A 22,059-nucleotide genomic window follows, 5' to 3' on the forward strand; every position below is an offset into this window, starting at 1 on the left:
GCTGTTACATTTCTATATTAACAGTAGCCTCTACTACATATTTTAATATATATGAAATATTTTCAGATTTTTTATTGTAAATAATAGCAAAAACTTAAATAATCATTTAATATTGTTGCTTTTATGCTTCAGATAGCTACAATTTAATTGTGCTTACCATTTTATGTCATTAATTTGGTAAATGAGAATGACCTGATGAGTTAAAATATTCTAAAAATACCTGGCCTAATATCACATATTCAAAAAGCACTATATTAGAAATATCACTTAGGTCTGATTGAATTTTTATTCTATATTTTCTCCTATTACCATCCTTAATGAAAAATTGGTATTTTCCCTTTCAGTTGTTTTATTCCATATGTGAATATATAGCTTTATTTATTAGTATAGTTACTATATTTTATTGAATTTTTTATTTACATTTCAAGTATTATCCCCTTTCCAGATTTCCCATCTATAAATACCCTATCTCATCCCCCTCCCCCTTCTTCTATGAGGATGTTCCCTAACCCAACCACCCACCCCTACCCACTTCCCCGCCCTGACATTCCCCTACACTGGGGGATCCAGCATTGGCATGACCAAGGACTTCTCCTCCCATTGGTGCCCAACAAGGCCATCCTCTGCTCCATATGCAGAGGCAACCGTGGGTCCGTCCATGAATAATCTTTGGATGGTGGTTTAGTCCTTGGGAGCTCTGGTTGGTTGGTATTGTTCTTATGGGGTTGCAAGCCCCTTAGGCTCCTTCAATCCTTTCTCTATTTTCTCAATGGGGGGTCCCATTCTTAGTTCAATGGTTGACTGGGAGCATTCACCTCTGTATTTGTCAGGCTCTGGCAAGCCTCTCAGGAGACAGCTGTATCAGGCTCCTGTCAACATGCACTTCTTGGCATCAACAATATTGTCTGGGTTTGATGACTGTATGTATATGGGCTCAATTACTATATTTGTAAACACCTTATTTTTTGAGAAATTCACATGTTTAGACTGCATTTAAATATCTTCTGCCATTTCCTTTCTACCTTCCAACATGTTTCATGTACCTCATCCCATATTTTGGATATATCTTTAATTATTGTTATTGTATTTATACACACACACACACACACACACACACACATATATATACATATATATATATATATATATAGAGAGAGAGAGAGAGAGAAAGACAGAGACAGAGACAGAGAGAGACAGAGAGACAGATACAGCAGATACAGATATAGATACAGATACAGTTACAGATGCAGATATAAACATACACTGATGTCCTATGTTCATGAGTCAATGGCTGGCCCCTCGAGATTAGACAACTTTTTTTTTTCATCTTTATTAATTTGAGTATTTCTTATTTACATTTCAATTGTTATTCCCCTTCCCGGTTTCCGGGCCAACATCCCCCTAATCCCTCCCCCTCCCAATCTTTATGGGTGTTCCCTTCCCCATCCTCCCCCCATTACCGCCCTCCCCCCAACAATCACGTTCACTGAGGGTTCAGTCTTGGCAGAACCAAGGGCTTCCCCTTCCACTGGTGCTCTTACTAGGCTATTCATTGCTACCCAGGGTCAGTCCATGTATAGTCTTTGGGTAGTGGCTTAGTCCCTGGAAGCTCTGGTTGGTTGGCATTGTTGTTCATATGGGGTCTCAAGCCCCTTCAAGGTCTTTCAGGCCTTTCTCTGATTCCTTCAACGGGGGCCAGTTCTCAGTTCAGTGGTTTGCTGCTGGCATTCGCCTATGTATTTGTTGTATTCTGGCTGTGTCTCTCAGGAGAGATCTACATCCGGTTCCTGTCGGCCAGCACTTTATGTGAGAGCTTGTCCCTGAAGGAAATTATAATTGTTTCTCAGCAGCTATTTATCACCTCTATCTGTTCATCTATTGGTGTAACCATGAAGAAATTTACTTGTCCTCCTTGGTATGTCAACTACTGTTATGAATGCTTAGGTCCTGTTAAGGCAACTTGAATGTGGACAGTTTATGTTTTCACTTCCTCTGTCATACATATGGTATGTTATGTAACAGTGGATAGCCACATGAGCCTTTGGCACTTAGAAACTTTCAATGAGCCTACTGTAGTTTTCCATGCATCATACATATAGGGTTTTCTTGTAAATACATCAGTAGATTTGAATACCCCACAGCTACTTACATGCATTTTGACTAGTTGTCAATCTCTGTAACACTGTCCATCTGTTACAAAGTAAAGCTTTCTTTGATGTCTATAAATATCTCTGGGTATAAGGGCAAGCATGTCAACTAAAATTCAAATTAATCTTTTAATAGGGAAATGGAAGTAGTATATATACCCTTTGAGCTATCCAGCCAAAGGCAGTTGAACATTTAGAGTGCATGGCATGAACACCCTCCTTTTGAGTGAATTTAAGTACAAAAAGGCTGTTGTTCAAGATAAAAGTATGACTATTGCACTGTTTTGGTTAACTTGCAGGTTCAATAATCGTGGTTCACAGATCGACAGTTGGGTAATATTACTGATTGCTCCTCTCCTTTCATAGTTTGTATAATAACTTATGATCATATGAGATCTAGTCCTCAGAGAAGAGACCTCCAGATCTCTAAATTCCCCCCATGTCCTGTACCTGAAGCATCTGCTGTCTTCAGCAGTATGGCATTACCTTCCAGTTGTGGAAGGCAGCAAAGAACAAGAGCAACACCCTATAATGTTTTGTATATCTCTTGCATTACAACTTTAGAGGCGGTTTTCTCATGCCTGGTATTAGAGTTTAAATAGATGGTTTAAGTCACTGACATGTATGTGCTCTCACACAGACCCACATGTTGAAACATTTTACAGATTCTAATGGTTTTGCATATTAGTTTCTTTTCTGTTGCCATGATAAAATACCATAACCAAGACAAGTTATAAGTCAAAGAGTTTACTTTGGCTTGTCATACCATAAAGTTAGAGTCCATAGTAGAGAATATAATATAGCAGCAGGCAGAAGGCCTAGTGGCAGGGATGGGGAACATAAGATTTCATTTTTTAAGCAGAGATTATAAAATAAACTTCAAGTAATGATGGGTTTTTAATTTCAATAACCATGTAAGTGACATACTTCCTCCAGCAAGTCTATACCTGAACCTCCCAAACAGTGTCACAGAATAGGACTCAAGTATTTAAACATCCAAGACTATAGCTAACACTTCTCACTTAAGCCACTATACATAAGGATGGGATTTGTTTGATGAAATTTGAATTTCTAAAACTGATAATGAATTTGAAAATTTGATTATGTTATAGGTAAGGATTATATTTTATTAGATACATTTCTTAAATTCTTTACTGTTTCTGTTTGATAAAATTTTTATATGTAGCTACGATGATAATTTTACAAGATTTGTTGTCTACATTACACAAACATATAATGGGTAATAAGGGAGAACCAGAGCTCAAGCTGTATAACCTTCAGAGTTTTCTGAAGAAATTATAAATTTGTTACAAATATGTAAATCATTCTTATTCACATTTAGTTCTCCTTCCCAAATGTATTTTAATGTCCTTACCATAGTTTCAAAATGGCCATGCAATGTTTATCTTAGTTTTGATATTTTAATAGTAAATATATATTATAATGAAAGTCTCTATATGAATGTATTTAAATAATTGTTATTATTGACAATAATATCATTCCTTAAATTGATATATTTTGAATGACAATGTCTAAGAAGAATATTTTTACAGAGTAAAAAGTAAAGTATATGTATAATGCAGGAAAATATTTTACAAGAGTTTAAAATATGTTCAATTAATGTATAAGTCTATTAGAAAATATATCATTCACTTTACAACCTTGCTGAGGTAGAATCGACTAGAAATCTGCAATCATTTAATTTATAATTTATAAACTGGATTCTATTATTATATATAATTATAGTTTGCAACTTTCTACAGTAAAAACATCTTGATATTTAATGTGCATAATTTATTTAGCCACTGAATTTTTATGCAAAAGTTAAAAATCAGGAAAATGTAATCTCTAATCCCTTTAAAGCAGTGCCATATAAATGTAAACTTAGCATTAAATCCTATACATTGTGACAACATATCACATGTGTATGATGCACTTTATACATTGTAATGTCCATTTAATTTTTTAATGCTTGTGACATTTTGAAGAATATGAAGAGTTTTATCCAGTGATATAATTATGTGATGTGAATAGAAACAATTCAAACTCTCTAAAATGCATCGCCCTGTGTTCAAAATTCCCAATCTTCCTCTGCCATGGTACCTGGTTCATCACATCCCTTGGTGGCAGATGCACATTACATTTCTGGTTGCATATTAGTAGGTTTCAATTGTTTCTATCATTTATAAAATATGGAAATTGTATAGCATTTTTGACAAATATGAAGTTAGTTTTCAGATGATATTTCTTATGCCTATAGTACTGTATTCTCCTTTTGTAGCTGCAATATGAAGATTTGATTTTTTGGTGGTATCATAAAGCTCTCTTTATTCTATAAACTTCCAATGAGCATTTATTTTGCTTATTGAGCTTTTCATTTCCAGCATGATATTATTGGCTTTTCAAAGCAATTATCTTTATTGAATTTTACTCTAATATCTCCAGTTTACTTTCTTTTTGCACTGTGTGCGTGTGTGTGTATGTATTTGTTCTCTCAGAACACATATTGTCTCTTCTTTGAGTTATTTGAAGATATTTATTACTATTCATTCAAATTCTTTAGAAGTAATTTTAAGTCATTCTTATGGGGTGGGGAGTCATTATTACTACAGGATTCACAATCTTTGGAAGAGACATAGTGTTTTGGCTTTTTGTATTGCTTTTGTTTCTGCATGGAGAATTGAGTAAGTGAAACTATTTGTTAAAGATTATCCATACTTAGGCAAGTGATCTTTTTTAAGCAGAAACATCTATAGAACTCAAGAAAAGATCAACTCATAATGCGATTTCCTCATAATTTTTCTCTGGAACTTGTATTCACAGTAATCAACTTCTATCACCAATGTCCTTCTAAGAGTCCTCTGCTATTGTTTATCATAATTACTCTCTATGAGTCAACACAATCATAATTTTCTCCCTCCTCTACACTCTCTTATATGGATTTTTCCACCTAGAAACCTTATCCTGGTTAATCTATGGCCAATAATCAATTTCTTTGAATATTACCAGTAAAATATTTTCTGTAAGTACTATAATTATATATATATACATATATATATATATATTTGATTAACATATAATAGTTCTACCTAGCAAGATAGTTTAATGTAATCATCCATTTGGCTTCCCATGAAGGCACGTCATTTCTATGTGGCTTGATAATATCCAACTGTATTGTATTTATTCCATTGCCATAATTTCTTTTTGCATACATATTGTGATGGACACATATGCTCAATTAATATTTTGGCTATTGTGATACTAACACTGTTTATATGAATATACAGCAATCTCTTTTGTATGCAGAGTTTAATAATTTTAGATGTAAATTTGAGAGCAGAGCAAGTGAATTATAAATTATATTTACAGAACTTCAAAAAAACACTTTGCATTGTCATAGTAGTATTGCTATATTACATTGCTTGCAACAGTATATGGGTTCATTTTTATCTGTATACTTACCAGTTAATGTTTATTTTCACTTTTGAAAATAACACTGATCCAGGCTAGAGTGAGATGATACCAAATTTTATGACTTCTATTGTCATAATGGTTAATTGTCAAGTATTTTTATACTTCTATGTTACCTATATTTAGTTGTTGAGAAATAATCTTTACACGTGACCTAAAATTTTTAATGTGGTTCCTTATTCTTTGTTTCATTTTTAGTTTCTTTCATATTCTAAGTATCCAAACTGTTTAGAAAGTCAGAAGAATTGTTGGCAGATATCTTCTCATATTCTATGGGCTGTCTCTTCAGGCTGCTGATTATTTCCTTTTCTGTTCAATAGCTTTATGGGCTTTTGTAATACTACTTTCCTGTTTTGCAGGAAATTTTACAGAAATGTCTTGAAGTGCTTGCATAGTTTTCTTCTAGTAAATTCATATTATCTGGTCTTAACATTAGTCTTAATCGAAACTTAATGATTATTTTGAGCTCCTTTTCTTAGTTTGTTGAAAAATAATCTTAAATTTTGTGTTTACATGGTGGTATCCTGGCTGTTCTTTGAAGGTTGTTTTAATACCCCTTTTGTTAACCAGTTGTCAAGGAGAGATCATTCCATAATTTTTGTTTCTCTTCTTCAATTTATATCACCTATACTTTTGGAATTGCCATTGTAGAGAATTATTATTTCCTTGTAAAATTAATTAATACAATTAACAGCTATTAAATGTTGTTTCAGTGTTGATTATGATTGCTTTCATGAATTTAAGCTCAACCAATTCATTACTGACATATGAGTACTTTCAAATGCCATGTATTGGTTTTACATTCAGATGACTTAATCACCGATTTAGCTTGTTTTCTATTGGGTTCCAATTAAAAAGTAAAACTTCATTTACAGAATAAAGCCATTTTGGTTGATTACATAATTTTCTCCGAACCTAAAAACAAAAACCCAGAAAAACAAAACAAAACAAACAAAACAAACAAAGAAATAAAGCTTGAGCAATGTATCTTAAAAGATGACTTATCTGTGCTCTCAAGCACATAAGTTTTCATCTATGGTCTGTCTGGCTTCTTCTGGTGAGGACCAGGATGAAGTGAACAAATTTCTGCAACATCAGGCTCTCTCTTTTTCACTCTTGTATTCTATTCAGACTTGAAGCAAAATGTATTGATGTCATACACACTTGGGGCAGGCTTCTCACCATTAGCTAATCTTAGTTAATCTCTACAAATACCCTTATAGACATGGTAAATGTGTGTTTCACCAATCTAGTAGTCAGTTCGTAATTTGAAATATTTTGTCAACTAAGCTTTCCTAACTTACTGTTCATTTAGGACGGTATGATAATTAATTCCCAATTGCTACTTGTATTAGTGTCAAATTCATGGCAAATTTTGTTGTTTTCCAAAACTAGAATTGCTTTCAGTTTCCAAGTCTTACACTTTTCTATGAAAATATGTCCAATTAAATATAATCCATGAAATTGAAATAAAAATGAAAGAATATGTTCTTGTAAGTATACAGGAATGTGCAACAGGTGATAAAGGCAAAATAGTATTATTTTTAAGGATACTAATAATTATGATATTGGCAACAGCCATGTATTGTAATCTCTAGTGGTTTTTGTGGACTAAAGATGTTCATTTGATTGGCTTTTTGGCATCTTTTATAAGTTTCTTATAGATGTGGGGCTATTAATTTGGTGACCTAAATGCTCAACTGGGCTCATTCACATGAGGTTTCAGCAAAGAGTTTGTTTGGAATGATTTATTGAAGTACACTTGCCATTCAAGGTTTTTAGAGCATAAGGATATTTTAAGAGAATATCCTAAGAATGAACACACACACACACACACACACACACACACACACACACACACACACACCAAATTAGAAGTAAAAACTTCAAGACAGCTATACATTTTCACTACATTAAGAAGATCAATTCTTGTGCTCTTTTACTTTTGCTTAAATGACCAGCATAAAATTTGAAAAAGAAATAAGCCCAACAACTTGATAGAAGTTGTTGAAGAGAAATATTGTGTGTCTTTAAACTTTAAAAATCAACAACTATATGAAGTGGTTCAGTATCTTAGAAAGTAATGCCACTTAGGTTCTCCTTTCGTTTGTTTCTGAAAAATCTTCCACATGTTTTTTTGTGTTGGAATTCTTTTCTAGTAGTAGCATGTGACACTCTTTTTGGCTGTTTCTGAAACTATTTGTTGCCTAGCTGACAGAAATAGGATACTAAGTATAACCAACTGGAGGTTTCGGAGTCCTTTATGATAATTTAAAATATGTAAAATCTTTTGGTCTGTACTATGAGAACTAGCAAAGGCTGCCCCAAGTTTCCAGGTTATAGATGAAGTTCTCTAAACTGTCATGACTTCACCATCATGGAATATTTCTGCTATACTTCTAAGCAAAATAAGGCACCATTACTTTAGATAGTTTTTCCTAGATATTTGGATATGGAAATGAGAAAAGAAGCTAACACAACTTGCTTTTTCTAATATTCATGAATGTAAACTGAAATATTCTAAAGAATCCCACTAAGAATAACATTATATTTTTTCACCTCTATCATGATTATATGACTTGTATATTTTGGCATTTATATATTTGGCCAGATTCGAATATACCTTCAAAATAAAATGCAATCAGCTATAAATATGATATAAAACATAAATTTTATATTGAAAGTGTATCCAAAGGATTTTTACAATAATCAGAATTTTGGAGAGAGAAATAATTCCTTTTGTAATCATACAATGAAAATTTAAGGAATTCTTGGCTATTTTGAGGAGTCTGTTATTAGTTCGTGAAAACTTCAAAATGCCATGTTCTTGAAAAGGGTATTTCCTTTCAATAACGTTAAGAATATGTTGGCTAATAGTTTTTTTTCTTTCCAACAGAAAATCCAATCAGATTTGACAAGTCATGAGATCAGTTTAGAGGAAATGAAGAAGCATAACCAGGGGAAGGATGCCAACCAAAGAGTTCTTTCACAAATTGATGTTGCACAGGTATATTTTATTTTATAACCTAGGAAGATTGATTTATAGAGACAACTTTGCTATTATCAAATTGAAAATTATATTATGTCTGTCAGTATAATGTTTTAAAAATCTTTTGTACAGTTTAAAGATAAGATAATGACTATTTAAATCACATTTATTCAAAACACTAAATTCTCTCAGCAATATGCTCTATGTGTTAGAAAACGACAAACAAATTTCCATTTATGTTCTTTTTTTCAGGAAATGAAAAATTAACAAACATCTGACTGGTTGGATCATTAAAGTTTGACTAATTAGAGTATTTTCTTATATTGCTCTTACAGAAAAAATTACAAGATGTATCCATAAAATTTCGATTATTCCAAAAACCAGCCAATTTTGAACAACGTCTAGAGGAAAGTAAGATGATTTTAGATGAAGTAAAGATGCACTTGCCTGCACTGGAAACAAAGAGTGTTGAACAGGAAGTAGTACAGTCACAACTAAGTCATTGTGTGGTATGTATTCTTAGTGGAAAGGATCCAGATACCTTTTCAGTTTGCTATTATTAGAAGCATTCAATAATCTTTGGTAACAGAATGTAATTTATACAACTGTAATAACTATGACACATAGTTTTAAGATTAAGTAAAATGACAATATATTAAGACATAGTTCTTATGGAAATAATCATTTGATGACATCTTAGGAGTGTGATTTTGAGTCAATAATTATGTTAATGGGTACACAGAATAAAAAACGAGTCCTATTTAACATATCCTTTATTTGGACATATTATGAAAAAGAAATCCAGAAAGTAAATAGACTATTATTGAAACAGCAACTATAGCAGTAGTTGTAATAGTAATAACTACTCCAGAATTAATGTTTCTCAGTATAGTAGCATCGTTATTTTCATCGTTTATTTCATTGTCAATTTCATACAAATTACCTGAGAGAAATGAAAGACAATCAGCTTTGAAAGACACAAGAGATTACATTCTAAATACAATAAATACTAATGTATTATATATACACTCGAATATCACCAGACAGCAAAACATAAATTTATATCATTTGTACTATAAGATGTCTTTACAAACAAGCAGTTGTATCTGTATAAATGGATAAATGCTTCCTATTTAGCAAGTACTTTCATCAATAATTTGGATGTATATAATGGAATAACTGCATTAAGTAGTTTCACCATACAAAATGTCATTTTATTATAATGTTTTGTAGTGATTTGCTGAAAATAGATAAATTAGGATAGGCATATATGGTGTCATATATTAAAATTTTAAGAAAATTCAAAATAAAAATGCATCATTACCATTTGCAATGGGAAAGACATTTATTCTCTTCAAATAGGATAGTGCTTCATAACAATTATCTTCCAGTTAATGAGCTCAGAACAACCATATCTATGACTGTACAAAGGAAACAGAATAAAACTTTAGCTTTATTGGTCTATATCTCATTCTGATAGAAGTGTTGGAGACAATGGAAATAATTTTTCTGCAAGTACAACTTTTTTACAGATTGTATAATCTCCATTTTTAAGTATACTTTATGGTGATTTATACTATAACTGTATCCTTGTATTCAAGAATTTTTTGTTGTTTTGTTTGTTGTTTGTTTGTTGTTGATGATATTTATGATGACGATGATGTTGATGATGCTGATAATATTTTAAAGGTTGTCACTAAATGGACTAGCAGGCCATACATTTATGAATCTTGTGCATAAAACCCCAAGATACTGGGAGTAAAAGCTAATGGCCTCACTTCTTGCTACAACTTTTTCTTTCTCAAAAACAAGTTATTAATATGAACACAAATGCAAGGAACATTTTCCTTCCTGGTTCATAAATCTGTTCTCTGCTGTTCAAAAAGAGTGAATTCACCAGTAAATATACTGTTAGCAAAATATCATTTCAATGATAAAGGAAAAAGCTACTCAAGTCCAATTAGGGAAATATTTAGAGGTATCGGAAATTTTAAATTTACATAATTTGTTGGCATAAATCTTAATCATTTCAGTGTTTCCAAGATGCAGATTTTTCTATACATTCAAAGTATAAATTAAACTAAAAAGCTGAAAAGTATCAAAAATGAGTTTACAATTATTGATAAAATAATATCAGTCATGAAAGTCATATCTTTAACAAAATATGTGACCACAGTGAACCAGAAACATTTAATGTTTGCTTTTATGTATTGATTTTAAGCTAAAAAGTAAAAGCAAGAAATAATTGTTTAATTCCAAAGATAATTCACCTACTATTAAGCATTTTCTTAGTAAGTATTGTTATTATTTCGATTAAATATGGAATTATTTAATGCAGAACTGTATCTGTCATTGTATATGGACACACATATGCAAATGAAAAAATATGCATATACACATACTACTTTGTATATTTCCCATAAAACAAGTACAATACAAATTTTAACACCAAAGTGACATTGGCACCATATTGATAATTAAACATGATTTTCAGAGTTACAATACTTGCCTCATAAGGCTCTGTTATGCTAAACTGTCCATGTAAAGGTATATATGTGTCCCATAAGTTCTGAAACGCATGTGAGAAATAATATAATTCTACTATTTTATACTCTCTTCAGTATCGATAAATGTATATTTCAATGAAAATATTTAAGATTAGTTCATCTCATTCCATGTAATATTATGTACATGAGAACAGTAGTTTAAATATTTATATGTTGTATCCTACTTAAATTTAAATGCCATGAAGAAAAGCACTGTATTTTTTAACTTCATATGGCAGGAATGCAAATACTATGTAGTGGATTTTAGGCACCCAATATACAATAAAATTAGTGCATTTATTTTTGTAAACTTATGGCTAGAATTTAACAAATGTGGCACTTAAAATACTAGTCCTATAAACATTCAGAAATGACATTTGTGAATTAATATGGAAGAACTAAATATAAATGGTATATTTAATTTATATGAATGGCTACAAATTATACTCATATATTTATAATTACAAATATCTAAGTTAACTCAACAGAAAATACAAAATGATGTGACAATAGCCAAAAAAATGTATTCCATTTAACTTATGAAAATAAAGGGCTATTAATGTCTATGTCTTTTTATTAATAATATAATGCAGCTCCAGCCTCATACGTAGCAGAGAATGGGCTTGTCCTTCCATCAATGGGAGAAGAAGGCCCTTGGTCCTATGAAGGCTTGTTGCTCCAGTGTAGGGAAAGCCAGGGAGCAGAGGAGGGAGGAAGTGGGTAGGTGAGTGGGGGAGCACTCTCATAGAAGCAGGGGGAGGGGAAGAGATGGGAGGTTTCCAGAGGAGATACCACGAAAGGGGTTGATAGCTCTTGAAATGTAAATAAAGAAAACATCCAATAAAAAATAGAAAAAGTAATATAATCCTTCATAATTTGTAAAATTCTTATGCTTGTTTTGTTTTGTTGTTGTTGTTGTTGTTTTAACATAGAATTTGTATAAAAGCCTGAGTGAAGTAAAGTCTGAAGTGGAAATGGTGATTAAAACTGGTCGTCAAATTGTACAGAAAAAGCAGACAGAAAATCCAAAAGAACTTGATGAAAGAGTAACAGCTTTGAAATTGCATTACAATGAGTTAGGTGCAAAGGTGAGTACCCACTTACAGCAAAATCACATCTTATGATATTTACAGTATATTGTTAAACAGCCTGCAAGATAAAATATAATACCAGAAGCCCTTATTGTGATTCTCAGTCTCATTCAAGTATTTCCAAATGAAATTGATATTAAGATACCCTTAATCTCTGTGTATCCACATAAAGTCAAAAAGAATATAAAGCTCAAGGAGGTATTTATTGGTGAATCAAATAGTTACTAAAGTTCTTTTTTGTTCTAAAACCCTTTCTGTTCAGTGTAAGAAATCTATTTACTGTGGCTGGAAAACTTGTATATATTTTACAGTCAATTATAATTGAACTTATTGTACTTGGAATGAACTTGATGGAATGGAGTTAGCACAGTTTGAAATAAAGACAATTAACTGTGTACTTATTCAAATTATCTAACAGATATTCTCCCTAATATATATATACATGCCTACATGTGTGTGTATTAAAACCAGATCTGTATGCCCTCCCTGGCAACTCCTTCCAGATCCATTTTTAATATATATGTTTTTAATTTAATAATGTAAATTAAATTTAAGTAAATAATCTTAATTTAATATTTTTCTTTTCTATTTTTAATGCTGTTGTTGCATGTAGAGGGATCATGCTAAGTACAACTTTGATGATACCTATATCAAAGGATGTTAGCTTTATTTTCCTATACTTTATATGGTAAAATTGTAATTCAAAAAACCTCTATGTTTTGTTAATTTGAGCTAAATACTTATTTGCATCAATACACTGAAATTGTGTGATGAGTGAGTACTTTTAATTTATATTTTACAGGGTCACATGTAGTACAGGCTTGTCTTGAGTTCACAGAGTAACTGAGGCTTACTTTGACCTCCTGATCCTTCTGCCTCCACCATCCAAGTGGTGGGATTACGATCACATTAAAACATGTCTCACTGGTATTTTATTCAATAATAAAGAAAAAAAAAACGCGTCTAGGCAAGATGAAATTCTCATCTTGTTCTTTCAATGATAAATGATTAAATGGGCCAATTCTTTGCACTGAACCATTGTCTTTAACAGGGGTAGTTTTGACATAGAACACTACTTAAAAATTCTTTAAAATTTAAAACAACAAAAAAATTAGAAAACTATTGGGAAAAACAATTCGTTATTATTAAGAATTTAATGATTCCAATAATGATGCAAAGCCCTATTATACTCGAAAGTACACATTTGATTACTTAAATATAACAATTTAACACTATTATATCATTAGTATAAAGCAATGAAATGACTTTAATAGCATGGCAGAATGCATCACACTTTGAGAAAAGAAATATTAATATTAATTTGGAAGCACTAATGATTAAGGAATTGTATATAAACAGTTTTATAAAAATATTATAATTCCTGTATTTCTTACCTAACAAAATAATTTTTTTATATTTATCTTCAAAACTTCTTCAACTAGGGTAGCATTTAAACAAAATCAAAGATAAAAATGTATTTAAAGAAGAAATTCTTTTTTTTTTCCTTCTGCAGCAAAGCGTTTTTTGTATCTTAAAGAGGGGACACGGGGCGCCAGCATGGCGCGGCTTATATAAAACCCTAGCGCGGCACATCCACACGTGATTGGTCGCTTACCCATGATCTCATAGGCACGCCCCGGAGTGGGCAAAGACCTGGCACAAAGACACTCTTGCACATGCGCACACAGTTAACTTCCTGAAAGGAGTTTGGGCTGGCGCGGCGGAAGCCAGCGCCATCTTGTAATGGCAAATGCTGTCCCGGCTTTCCACATGGGGCGCAGTGGAAGCCAGCGCCATCTTGTGGTGGCGAATGATATTGAGGCTCTCCCACATCTCCCCCTTATTGTTTTACTAGTATGAGGCTGGTCTAGGTCCCTGCAGTTACATCCATCTGCTGTGGCTCCTGTCTTAGGTCGTTCCTCTATTGTCACAGCCTTATCTGTCGTAGGGTAACCCTATTGCCACCGGGCCCCGTGTCTTAGATTGGTCTGTGCGTGAGGAAAGTTGCCCGTCTCTGGATACCGCAGTGCTGTGTGACAGTAACTGCTAAACGACCTAGGGCGAACTCTATAAAAGAGGCCAGCCAGAAAATGAGTTAGTGGGGAAATCATGATCACCTTATCACATGCAATGAGGAAACCTCAGCGATGTAGAAGGGCTGATCAAAGAATCATTGAGTCTCTCTCATCCCAGTGTAATGGATCCACATATCCATGGGCTGCAAGAGCAGAGAATTCAGATGCCGACTAATTAACCAAATTCCAGGGGAGGCCCCTTGTTCAATGGCCACAAGTGCTTGAATGATAACGACCTTGTCACGTTTCTGTTGAGATCTGAGTTTGCAAACCAACCATAGCATGAACACTAATCCACAGCATAGGGCTGCACCAAACAGAGCCACTCCCGATAAGTAGTGGGCACCTCATCTGGTTCTCCTCAGCTGTTACCACTAAGGGCCATAGTCAAGCCGCTCCTATAATAAAATTTAGAATTCCCAATTATTAGCAACTACTCCAGAAAGTTTACCCACTCTGCTTGCCTAACAATAGATTGGGGGAGGATATCTCCAGAAATTCTTTTAATATATAAATAGAAAAATTATTCTAATTCAGTTATCTTCAGAATTTATATGTTTGTACTTAATTATCATTTGTAGTAAACAGTTAATTCTATGATCATAAAATGAATACACTGCGAAAATACCAATAAGATTACTGTGTTCTTCAAACTTCTGGGGCCTACTGTTGCAACCTTGAAAGTACTGCCCTATCTAGTTCATAGTGAAGAGTTTCTTCTTAGATTGTAGATTGCCAGGTTTTCCCCATGTCATCACTCTAAGAGATAAAAATCACTCACTCCTTTTTTGTACAAAGCCACAGACCTATAAGATTAACAATTCATCCTTGTGACCACATTGAACCTTAATTAATGACTTTAAAGCATATGAGCATGTATTCACATACAGTTATAATGGGGTTAAGATATTTGCATAGAGATTGGAGGATTATAATTTAGTCTTCAACACATTTCTTAAAATATAGTTATTTTGAATTTTAAAAACACCAGTGAGTTGCATTGTTCAAAGAATACAAGGTGAATTTTCTTATATCTAATTTCCATCAACTTGAGTGAGAAATATTCACTTGACTCCATTGATAGAATGCCTGCATTCCTGATTTCTTCACTATGCTTTGACTTTTTTGAAATAAGCATGAATACCAATGTCATCTTCAAAATACAGTTGTTAGTGTATATTAAAACAATATTAGTAAGTTATTTAGTCTCAATGATGTTCTTTTTAAATATTTTTTTCTTTCTCTCTGAGAAAAACAATGCAAAATTTTTCCTTAAGGTGGCAGTATCTCCTGTATTTTAAAACTTACTTTGTTTCATATAAACACAAAAAAATAAATAAAAATCAATAACACATGTTCTTAGAAAAATAGGATTGCTCTAAAATATTGATCTGGAATCCTTTTCTATTAATAAGGCACCTAAATGAAATAGGTATACATGGAAACACATTATAAAGTTTTTTATACTACTGCATACAAAAAAGTTCTTTCAGTAAAATGGGTTGATACTTATAATTCCCTTGGATAAAAATTATAACTGAAAGTGTGTTAAAATATTAGATCTGGGCATGTGAGATGTCTCATTAGGTAAAGAAACTTGCTTCCAAGCCTCAAAATCAGTCCCTAAGACCCAACATTGCAGGAGAGAAACAACTCCTACATTTTGTAATTGTATTGAAAACGTGTTCTATGGTTTAAGAAAGTTCATGCATGTAAGTGTTCAAACACACCCACATACACACACACACACAGAGAGAGAGGGAGAGAGAGAGAGAGAGAGAGAGAGAGAGAGAGAGAGAGAGAGAGAGCGAAACCATTACCACCCACCAGCCAAGAAATAGTGTATGGATAAAAGAATAACATAGTGAGTCTACTAGGGGTTGGAATAGCTGAGTCAGTGAAGCAGATGTCTGACAAGCATGTGGATTTGAGTTAGATGAATTAATAGAATGCATATAAAAATACTGGATTTTGTGGCCCATACTCATAATTCCATGCTTGGTATACAGAGACATGAATAATCCTGGGCTAAATGGCAATATCACTAGGTTACTTTGTGATCCACAGACATGTCCAGAGAGAGGAGTTAGACACTGTTCCTGAAAATGACACTTGTCTTCTGCTCTCCACACACATACATGTAAATGTGTATAAGCACAGGCAGAAACTCTCATGCTTATGCACCCACAATACATATGAAGACGTATGTACATTGCTATATATACATTTAACAAATTGAATTTGTATCCAAAATGTAAAAATCGTGTGTGTGTGTGTGTCAAATATATCTCTCATAAATTTTGTTGAATATTTGAAATTTATATCAGCATTTTAATTGAAACAGGTTAAGCACTTTAGACATACTTTTAGTTTTCATGCCAGTAGCCACACAATACACACACGCACACAGTGTCTGTTTGTCTGTGTGTATCTTTAGAGACTGAGGCATAAATATGCATTCATACTGTTTATTTTCTTATATGATTTTGTAACAGTTTAGACTAATTATAAGTCTATTTTTCTGATATTGTATTAATAAAACCAAATCCCAGCACTTGGCAGGCAGAGGCAGGTAGATCTCAGTGTTCCAGGCCACTCTGGTTTACAAAGTTACAATTAGGAAAGTACAAAGAAATCCTGTCTCAACAACAAAGCAAAAAAAAAGGAACAAAAATCTAATTAACTGAATAAATAAATCTATTTGTTTGCCAGCAAAGTAGTAATATAAATATAATTTTGTCATATAATTACATATACAGTGTTTATTAAGTCATTTATTAATATCTTATGCTGAACACAAATACTGTCTATATAGGAAGGATTTCAAATTAATATGACACTGACTGAAGCTTCTGCTATTTTTCCCATTACAATATATCCTTGAGTCATTTGAGGAATATACTTGTTAATTTTCTAATAGAGAATTTTTTCTTTTCTTCTTACTTGCTTTTCTTTTAGATCCTGCTTTTAACCCATAAGAGTAAATTTATGAGAGTGAAATTTTGGGGTTTAAAAATAATTTGCACTTTTTTGTTCGAAAGTCTGTTTATGGAAAAGCAGTGTTTATGAAAAGTAATTTTAAAATATAGTGAAGATAAAATTGAAAAAATTCTATATGTTATATAAATATGTGTTATATAAATATGTTTACCTCTCCCCTTTTGATACCACCTGTATAGCAAGAGGAGCACTCATTTGTATTTTGAAGACAGTAAGCCTGTTTGTCCATTTCTCTGTCAAATAACTATAGGTCTTCTATGAAAAATAAGTCATGTCTTCTGGTTGACATCTGTTATCCTGTTTATTTCATAAATGTTGCTTTTTTACTAAGAAACAAATTGACATAATTTATAGTGTTGCTTCTATCATGGCAGCAGGTACAAGACACTGTATTTTGGTTAAGCATTCTTGTTGCTAAAGATATTTTAACTTCCTATAAATTTCCTGACTATATGATAAGATGAAAAGCAGCATGTAAGAAACTGGTGATTTTACAAACTATAAAAATTCTAATAAAGTAACTCTACGTAAAGTTGACTTATGAAGTAAGCCAAATTTAATATATTATTATTATATTTAGGTAACCGAGAGAAAGCAACAGTTGGAGAAATGCCTGAAGTTGTCACGTAAGATGAGAAAGGAAATGAATGTCTTAACGGAATGGCTGGCAGCCACAGATACAGAATTGACAAAGAGATCAGCAGTTGAAGGAATGCCAAGTAATTTGGATTCTGAAGTTGCCTGGGGAAAGGTATATCCCATATTATTGAAAATTATTTTTAACACATATGAAAACTCATAGTAAGTGATTTTATATACAAACAGTAATGTCTAGAAGTAATAAAATTATCAGTATTATCTTGCTTCTTTTTTTCCTTTTTCTTAAGAATTAATAAAGAGCTAACTGCATTTTTCAAGCCTGATAATTAAAATAGTAAACTTAAAGAAAACTCTCTCCAAAGCATACACTGAATACGCAGTTTATGAATGAATTCTTTAAATTACATAAATTATATAAATTATTACATGAAATTTGTATAAAATATCTGTTGAAAACTATAGATACTTCAAATGAAACATACATTTAAAGATTCAAATCTATCATTCAAAGAGATAACATTCTATATTTTATTAGTTTACCTCAAAATAGAATACATGCATGGAACATACTGCAAGAGACATATCAAGATATAGTGAGTGTGAACAGTTTAGCATATTGACTAAGTTATAATCTAAAGGGCCTGTGAAGGTTCTATCATTCTATCACCTGGCCTACAATCTATCTGAAAAAACTCTTCTCATTTCCCTGGCAGCCAGAGAGATGTTTATTGCTGCCTAGAATTTAAAATCAATCATCGTTACTTAATTTTTCCTAGGTAATTTATTACTAGTTTATTTGAAATTGTTCTAATAAAAATGAAGTAACTTATATAGTTTGTATTAATAGCATATTTTCATCTTAGATTTTGCTAAGACATTGGGCCATTTATACACATACTATCATTTTAAGTAAAATATCAAGTATTTGAATGTGTTAATTAGCTATCCCAAGATATTTGCACTGATTTTTATTTCAGTGCTGCTAAACATTATACTCCAAATTTTCAAAACATCGAATGTATTATGTAAAAACTTATGTTGCTAGGATGCCATACTCAAACCATTTTGTTGTGTAAATTTAGAGAATATGTAATGGTAATTTAAAAAAAATAGTGTTAGATTATATTTCCTTTCAAACCACTCACACCTGTTATTTAACATTACAGTTGTTATTTCAAGATCATATGTTATTTGAGAATATTGTGATAAGGAAAACCATATGATATAAAATAAAATGATTTGGTTTTATTTTTCCCCTATCATGTAATGTCTTTATTTTTGTTTAGATTAAATCAATAATTATATGCTTTGGTTCAAGCTAAGCTACTATAAAAATTGTCCAAGATGAAATGTTTCAGAGACAGTAAATATGAGATTTTTTTCTCATGTCTGCTCACCAGTTTTGATTTAAGGAAGTAACTTTGGTATTAGAAAACATCCAGAGGCTTGGGTCATTTGTCTGCAAGATCATTGATATGTTTTTCCTCTTAGTAAAAAACTTGCTCATCCACAAAACAGCAGTAATGGAGTAGAGAACATCAGTTCTCTCTCAAAGATAAAAAAAATAAGAGCTACATGCATTATTTGTGCTCTTATTTCATTTGCCAGAATTAATGTTGCCTGATCTACTTACCAGACTTGGTAACAAAATATCAACTTGAGATGAGCAAAATTTCATTCTCTTTAAATGATCTTGCATTGAAATGAATGGAGAGAGAATATATTTTAAGAGATAATTATCTTGGCAAAGGAAGTATCTTACTGGTCTTTACTTCTTTATCTAAAGAATGAGAAAATAAACAAATCTACATAAACTTCAAGCCTATAAAAACCTTTCAGTGACTAGCAGCTTTTAGTATATGTGGGCACAAAATCGTTCAAATATTTTTGTTCTTCTCTTTATAAAATATAACAAATTGTACAAATTGCCTTTTAGGGATTCATGAATATGAGACAAAATTGATTTTCAGTAAGCCCTCATCATCACAGATATTTCATTATCGTGGGTTCAAAATGTCCTGGTTCAGTCAATTGTCAAGACTTCCTTAGGAGACTGTACAAAGCAATGGTTTAAAAACTCATTTTGCTGCTCTCAGGACTAGATAGGAAATATTTTACTAAAGCACAAACAAAACAGTCTCCACACACAAATATAGTATCTTACTGTATACTAAAATTATGATTCAAGGATGATTTAGCTGAGAAATTATCTTGAAAGTGGTCTAGCTTTTATATTCCTATTGAAAGAGCTTGGAAATCATTAAACTAGGATGCTACTATAGGGTAGAAAACATAGAATTTAGCATTACAAGTCAAATGATTGAACACCAAATAAGAAAATTTGTACCTCAGGTGGTATGAATATAAATGTGCTGGTCAAGTCTTTAAATCTTAGGTTAATTAATTGTCAGGTATTGAAAAGTATAAGAAAATAAAGATCACTGACCTCCACAGATGCTTGTTTATTTTGTTATTTTATTATTTTACTTTTATTTCTTTATTATTTTGCTTGTTTATTTTATTCTCAATAAAATTTGTGCAAGTTGAATCAATAGCTTCAGAAAAGTCTTTGACAAAATACAACATACCTTCATGATGAATGTCCTGGAGAGACTAGGGCTACAAGGGACATATCTCAATATAACACAGAGTGATTTACAGCAAGCCCAGAGCAATAAACCCAAAGCATTTCTGTGAAAATCAGGACCAAGACCAGGCTATTCACTCTCTCCATATTTATTCAATGTAATACTTGAAATCTTAGAGCAGTAAGACAACTGAAGGACAATAAGGGAACACAAATAGGAAATGAAGAAGTTAAAGTATCTTTCTTTGTAGATGATATGATTGCATATATAAATGACTCTAAAAGCTCTAGAGAAAACTCAGAAAGCTGATAAACACTTTCAGCAAAGTAGCAGAATCCAAAATTAATCCCCAGATCAGTAGCCTTTCCATATAAAAATGTCAAATGAAAGAAGAAATCAGAGAAACTGTGCCTTTCACAAAAGCCTCAAATAAAATCTTAGGACATTCCAACCCAATCAAGTGAAATACTAAACAAATGACAAATGGGCAACAGAAACTGGACTCTGTGTGTTATTCACATGTGCACACGTGCGTGCGCCCACACCAACTATACAAGAGGAGGTTGTAAATTTCAGAGTGGCTGGTGAATTGCATATAGGAGGAGTTGGAGAAAGGACAGTGAAACATAGAAATGATGTTTAATATAGTGTGTTTCCTATATGAAATTCTCAAACAACTAAGAACACATCATATATATCTCCAGTGAAGTTTGTTTCAGCTGAAGGAACAAAGTCATGTTCTAAGGACAAAAGATGCAACTGAAGATAATCGTTAAATGAATCAAGCCAGTCTCACAAAGGCTAATCTATATTTTCTCTCACATGTGGTTCTTAGATTTCATACATACAAACATATTTATACATGTAAATATATAATGAATGTTTATACACATATACATATATAACATGGAATTAAAAATAAAATTGCAGTGGGGTTGGGGATTTAGCTCAGTGGTAGAGTGCTTGCCTAGGAAGCACAAGGCCCTGGGTTCGATCCCCAGCTCAGAAAAAAAAAAAAGAACCAAAAAAAATAATAAAATTGCATATGTAGACAGAAGAAATAGCAGAGAGGAGATCAAAGAGTGCAAAAGACTGCATACTCAAATCAATTTATATACTTGTGGGAAAATATCTTTATGTAACCCAGTTCTGTGAATATATGTTAATGAAAAGAAAAAATATATGAAGCAATTTAAGCATCATTTAATGAATATACCCAGAGTATAACAAAATTAACGTCTATCATATAATTCATTTTCACAGAGCAGGAATATTAACATCATTACTTAATTTAAACTCTTTCCTTTTTTTATTTTAATTCCATATGTTTTTATCTTCCTAATGGGTTACACTATTGAGACCTACAGGTAGTCAATTACATTTGAAGGTCAAAGAAGAAGAATTAAGAAAGCAATAGTGTTCATATCTCTTTATAAATAATAGCTTAGCAGAAAATTCAATTTGGAAGCTAAAAGATTCATAAAATGGCATTCTTGATCTCGTTCGGTTGAACAAGAGAAAAAAGACATACTAAAATGGAATACCTACCTTC

General features: G+C 32.2%; 1 protein-coding gene across 11 annotated transcripts in view; it reads left to right on the forward strand.

Moving 5' to 3' along the window:
- Positions 1 to 22,059, forward strand: part of Dmd (dystrophin) — a 2,367,748-nt gene that overhangs the window by 1,012,377 nt on the left and 1,333,312 nt on the right. For all 11 annotated transcript variants that reach the window (XM_063279795.1, XM_063279798.1, XM_063279800.1 and 8 more), the window contains 4 exons: positions 8,515 to 8,625; positions 8,943 to 9,116; positions 12,086 to 12,241; positions 17,900 to 18,070. In XM_063279795.1, the coding sequence (XP_063135865.1) occupies positions 8,515 to 8,625; positions 8,943 to 9,116; positions 12,086 to 12,241; positions 17,900 to 18,070 (612 nt within the window). The remainder of the gene's footprint in view (positions 1 to 8,514; positions 8,626 to 8,942; positions 9,117 to 12,085; positions 12,242 to 17,899; positions 18,071 to 22,059) is intronic.

The sequence above is a fragment of the Rattus norvegicus genome, chromosome X (assembly GCF_036323735.1).
Source record: "Rattus norvegicus strain BN/NHsdMcwi chromosome X, GRCr8, whole genome shotgun sequence".
NCBI lineage: Eukaryota > Metazoa > Chordata > Mammalia > Rodentia > Muridae > Rattus > Rattus norvegicus.